Source organism: Zingiber officinale, unplaced genomic scaffold, assembly GCF_018446385.1.
Source record: "Zingiber officinale cultivar Zhangliang unplaced genomic scaffold, Zo_v1.1 ctg226, whole genome shotgun sequence".
Lineage (NCBI taxonomy): Eukaryota > Viridiplantae > Streptophyta > Magnoliopsida > Zingiberales > Zingiberaceae > Zingiber > Zingiber officinale.
Window position 1 is genome coordinate 21,380 of NW_024589901.1, and position 6,153 is coordinate 27,532.

At 37.6% G+C, this 6,153-nt stretch overlaps 1 protein-coding gene across 1 annotated transcript; it reads left to right on the forward strand.

The window, feature by feature from the left end:
* The first annotated feature begins 1,761 nt into the window (after positions 1-1,761).
* Positions 1,762-4,756, forward strand: LOC122036936 (lysine histidine transporter 1-like). Its single transcript, XM_042596384.1, has 8 exons — positions 1,762-1,952; positions 2,710-2,861; positions 2,937-3,320; positions 3,406-3,799; positions 3,886-3,991; positions 4,097-4,188; positions 4,265-4,333; positions 4,437-4,756. Exons 3-8 carry the CDS (start codon positions 2,998-3,000, stop codon positions 4,539-4,541), a joined length of 1,089 nt encoding a protein of 362 aa, XP_042452318.1. The 5' UTR covers positions 1,762-1,952; positions 2,710-2,861; positions 2,937-2,997; the 3' UTR covers positions 4,542-4,756.
* The last annotated feature ends 1,397 nt before the right edge of the window (positions 4,757-6,153 follow it).

A 6,153-nucleotide genomic window follows, 5' to 3' on the forward strand; every position in this document is an offset into this window, starting at 1 on the left:
TTGTGGATGTTTTTCAAACAATTTTTTGTTTTTTAAACTTGCCAGGCAAGTGTGACAAGATAATTTTATTTTTAACTTTCCTATTTTGTTATATAATTGTTTATTTACCTTACGAGATTTTTCCAATTAACTAGATAAACCACACATCAATTTATACAAATTAAATCTTGTTCCCTTTTGTGGACATTCCTAGCTCTCACAAACTTTTTTTTTCCCATTGATCTTACATTGGGTGCTCCAAAAGGTATAGTTTCTAAGTTCTCCCTTCTTTTCTTCTTACATTTGGTATTTTTTTTCTTTTTTGCAAGTAGAAATTGATTTTATAATATTCATTTGTCCTATATTCAAACATATTATACGAGTTTTATTTTTAGTTATACCTTAAAATATTAAAGTTGTAGAATTCAAAGGAGTGTCAATAATGCTTTTATAACTACTCAACTTTGATATTGGTTCTTCTACCTCTAGGGTCTTCCATGTTGAGTTGGTAGGTCATTTTACTTATTCCGATGTCAATAGGATTTCATCCTCCATTTGTTTGTTGCTTACCTTGAGATCCATGGCCAATTAGTCCTTTAGAGTGATCCTGCTTAATTTGGTATCATATGCCGTTTTCATATCGAGTGTAGGAACAAAAACATTGACTAAAGGAGGAGTGAATAATTGTAATAGGAAAATAATTTGATGCAAACCTTAAACCCAAGAGATAGTTATGCAATATAAAAATAGATCACAAATAAGATTAAAAAAAAATCAAGCAATGATTAAACAAAATCTTGAAAATCCCCCGAATTTATTCTTCATATTAGAGGTAAAGAAATCTCATATAAAAGTTGATTCTTTAACAATAGAATATGAGTAATTAAAATTGCGTATGAAAAACTTGTAAAATCTACTAGGATCGTAAAGATAAAGACCTTAAGTTCTTATACAAAGATTATAGACAAAGATAATAAGACTTGCAATAATAAAATGCTTTTACAGTTAACCAAGTATCCACGAGTCGATTTCTAAATATGGTGCACTGCTAAGTAATTTCCTCCAATGAGAAGAGTAATGAGCCATTTGTATTTCTAAATTTATCTTAGTTGTCGGTGAAAATTTTTTGTGAGACTGAATCAGTCATCTCCAAGAATAATCAACTCAAAAACTAAATACCTGAATAATAATAATAATAATAATAATAATAATAATAATAAGGGAAATGGAGTTGCTATAGAATGGTGACATTTAGTTACTTAATAGTTGGTGGTCGAGCTCCCATTGCACCTCTATTTATAGTTTTCAATAACTTTCGTGTGATCGGGTCGATCACCCTAGGCTCAACGTTACCCAACCTGATTAATCATTTTTTTTTTCTATTTATAGCTTTCAAGTGAACTATGTGCTGTTTTATTCAATTCCACTCTACTTAAATTATCATAAGTCACAACAATATTAATCATGAAAACTTACAATTGACTCCATGGAAATAAAATATTTTTAAAAATAGGTGTTTTAGTTTACATCCCTACTAAAACCTAACTCTCTCCTAATCCAAGTGTGTACATCTTGATGCAGTTCATATCTCCTATGGCATTAGGTACACAAAAGTTGGGCATAAAAAACAATTATTTCTCTCAACATATAAAAAAACTCGTAGAGTTGTGTTTAAGTCAAACCTATCATCTTGATGTAGTTCATATCTCATTTGAATGTCAAGCTGTTGAACTTCTCGGAGAAAGCTACCATAAAAGTCAATTTAATGCATCCCTTCCTCTTCCTCATCCTCTTTCTCTAATGCATATCCTCTCCTCTTTATTCTTTCCATGCATATTGCTGTGTCTCCGGAGTGCAGGTAGTCATCCTTTTCCTTTGGGAAATCTTTCCTTCCAGGAAAAATATAGAAAAGGCTCAGCATGGGAACTCAAGGTCAATCATCCCCTGAGAACTACGACAGTAGACAAAATCAGGTAACAGGAGTCTATATTTCTACTTTGTAAATTTATCAGTACAGTATGCTCAGTAATATTAGTTTTATTTACATCTAGAACACTTGAATTTATTGGCAGAGAAGGATCTGCAGACGCAATTAATTAGTTTGATTATCATTAGGTTTATCTAGCTCGGTGTCAAAAGGATAGACATCAATTTTCAGCTTGTCTGTCAGCTGTGTCCACAAGAAACGAGCGGTATCAAAAACTACTGATGCCAGATTTTTCATGCCTGTGAAAAACGTTTATAATGACAAAAAAAAAAAAAATCAACCGTGTGGATGTCATCGATCGATTTGGTGTTCCATTTGCTTGGATTTGTTGAAAACAAATAACTCCCATATCTCGCCGTAGTTGATGGTTAAGAAAGGGTTGAGTCTTAATGTGTTCATCTTCTTCCTGTATGCCAATTAGGAAAACTTGCCAATCGCATCGATCAGTCTTTTTATGGTCAACGAGGCGTGTTGAATCTGGCTTTTATGACCAATTTTTTTTAAAAAAAATTGCACGCGCCTTGTCTGGCGAAGCCGGCAAGACAAATCGATACGTGAAGAAGTTTAAAATATTCTCACGTGATGACTCTGATGGGACACGGGATCTATGGAATCGAGAATATAAAACAAATTTTTAGTTACGTTTGTTTAAGATCGAATAAATATAATTAATCTGTTGTTGAATTGGGAGCTGAGATTGAGAGATTGGTTTCATAAATCAAATGATTTCTGGTCAATCGCAGAGCGAGAAGGAGAAGGAGAAGGCGATCGACGACTGGCTTCCCATCACATCCTCCCGCAACGCCAAGTGGTGGTACTCCGCCTTCCACAATGTCACTGCCATGGTCGGAGCTGGCGTCCTCAGTTTGCCTTACGCCATGTCCGAACTCGGATGGTACAAACGTAGTTGATGATTGATTTTTTAATTTTCCCTGCTTCTTTTCTTCTCAAATTGAGGATCATATCGCAGGGGGCCTGGGATCGCCGTGATGGTCATTTCATGGATCGTGACCCTGTACACCCTGTGACAAATGGTGGAGATGCACGAGATGGTTCCCGGGAAGCGATTCGATCGGTACCACGAGTTGGGACAATATGCTTTCGGCGAGAAGCTAGGCCTTTACATCGTCGTTCCCCAGCAGCTGATTGTGGAAGTCGGCGTCTGCATCGTCTACATGGTCACCGGCGGCAGATCCCTCAAGAAGTTCCACGACGTCGTCTGCTCTGACTGCAAGCAGATCAAGCTCACCTTTTTCATCATGATCTTCGCCTCTGTGCACTTTGTCCTCTCGCAGCTTCCCAACTTCAACTCTATTTCTGGGATATCTCTGGCCGCCGCTGTTATGTCTTTCAGGTACGTACTCGATAAAAGTACTTCACGATCGATCGATCAAAAAACAAAAGGACTGACTACTAATTCCTTGCTCGATCCATTCTAGTTATTCTACCATTGCATGGGTGGCTTCGGTGGACAAGGGGAAGCAGGAGCATGTGGAATACGGTTACAAATCTGATACACAAGAAAGGACTGTGATGAGGTTCCTGGCGGCGCTGGGAGATGTGGCCTTCGCCTACGCCGGCCACAACGTGGTGCTGGAAATCCAAGCCACCATTCCTTCCACTCCCGAGAAGCCTTCCAAGAAGCCGATGTGGAAGGGCGTGATCGTCGCCTACATCGTCGTCGCCCTCTGCTACTTCCCTGTGGCTTTCGTCGGCTACTGGGCCTTCGGCAACGGAGTCGAGGACAACATCCTGGTCTCTCTAAGCAGACCGCACTGGCTAATTGCCATGGCCAACATGATGGTCGTCGTTCACGTGATCGGAAGCTACCAGGTATATGATTTATATATATATAAATTATTTCCCCTTAATATATATAATCGATCATCATTCCAAATTAATTATCCTCGATTCTGCAGATCTACGCGATGCCTGTGTTCGACATGATGGAGACGGTGCTGGTCAAAAGGCTTCGCTTTCCTCCTGGTCTAACTCTTCGCCTGATAACACGAAGTGCTTATGTCGGTAAGCCTCTCCCTCCATTAATTTCCTCAATCGCACTTTAACGATTCGATTCATTAAATCGTGGAGCAGAGAACTAAATTCCTTGGACTGTGAACTACCATGCAGCATTCACCATGTTCGTCGGCATAACCTTCCCCTTCTTCGGCGGACTACTCTCTTTCTTCGGCGGATTCGCGTTCGCCCCGACCACATACTTCGTGAGTGCTCCACACACTTACCTTACATTGCCACCACATTGTAACAAACCATTTGATATTGCCATTATGATTCCAGCTTCCTTGCATCATGTGGCTTGCTATTTACAAACCCAGAAGGTTTAGCTTATCTTGGATCACTAATTGGGTAAGCAAGTCAAGAACATCTCTTCCTTGCATATCATCTCTGTCAGAATTAACGAACCTGAATATGAATATTAATTTGTTTCACTTTTTTTCCCCTTTCTTAGATCTGTATAATTCTTGGGGTCCTGCTGATGATCTTGGCTCCTATTGGTGCATTGCGAGACATCATCGGAAACATAATAGACAAGCAATACAAGTTCTACCAATGAGAATGGCCGGTGTTGACTTGGGTGGGGATTTATAGCGAGTCCAAATTACATATAAGGAAAACGCAAGAGTTACATAGTGAAATTAAGTGCATTGTGTGGTGTCAACAGATGAGCAATTGATTAAATTATTGATCGAGCGCAAAGGTTGTATACAACATTCATGTGTCTGGAGTGCGAGTTGTTGTACAATGAATGTATATTACTTATGGTACCATCTTTTACTCTTAAATATAAGTCACGGTTTATTCAAGAGTACGACAATAAAAATTATAAAAAAAAATCATCCTGAAAATTTTTCTCTTTTCGAATCTGAATTTTTTTTTTTACTTTTTGGAAAAGAATAAATTATTTTTTTTCTATTTACAAAATAGACAGGTTGATATAGTCAGTGTGTGAATTATTTTTAATCTATTTAAATCTGGCATAAAGTAACTTTGCAAAAGTCATAACCTAATTTTTCTCTACTCGTGGTACATTTCACAACTACGAATACACCTCACACGACATAATGGTAGAGCCAGAAATTTTATAGCTCCGGGTTAATCTCGAGCAAGCTGATAAAAAAAGCTCTGGGGCTACCTTCCTCCCTCTCACACGTTCTTTCTTTCTCTCATGGCAAATCCAAATTGCAACTCCTTTTCAACATTATCAGTCCCCTTGGCTAAAGCCTTATCAATCTCAAAAATAGTATTGCAGTATTATCAGTCGATGGCTAACTTGGATCAGTTAATCGATCCAAATATGGTAACGACAGAGATCACATCGAATCAACGTAGGAAAGGAAATTCTAGATTTCATTAACGGATTAGCGGGAGCAGTCGACAAAATAACATGATTTACAAGATCCGAAAAGTCGAAATAGAGAAAGAAGGAATGCACAGGGTTCAGTAGACGGATAGTTGGATTGGTCGACCGAAAGGTTCAATCTAAGGAAAATGGATCAGTCGACTGAACAGTGGCTATAAAATGGACTCGGTGACCAAGCCGAGAATCAACTCATTCATTCATTTCGATCACACTCACTATTTCGTCTCTGTTTTTGCTACGTGTGCAAGTTTTGCTATTACTGTGCCAAGAGACCATCCAATATCCTATGCCTAAGACTTAATCTTCATTGTCAGTATATTCTATATTTGTACTTGCATTGTAATTGCTCACCTTATATATCTGTACAATTCAAGCATTTAGTGGATTGCCCATTGAAAGCGATTAAGGATCACGGGCCTTGGAGTAGTAGTCGTTGGACTACGAACCAAGTAAAAAGAAACTGTCTTTTTGTGTTTGTCTTCTCCCCATTCTGCTGCACTTTGATTTACTTTAAAGAAAAGGTTTTAAACAAATGAGATTCACCTCCTCTCTCATCTCTTACGATCCAATAATTGGTATCAGAGTTAATTTACTCTAATAGCTTAATGAATTTTTGAGCTTCTTAAAATCTTTTCTATTCTTTGAAAAAAGTTTTCTTTTCATTTTTTTTCTACAACATTATTTTTTATCTCAAACTAATAATCCCAAGATAAAGTTTTGGAAATTCTTTTTCTATTTATATCCTCTTGTAACAATGTCGATGTCTCACCAAGAAGGATATAACACTATTTGTCCTTCACTATTA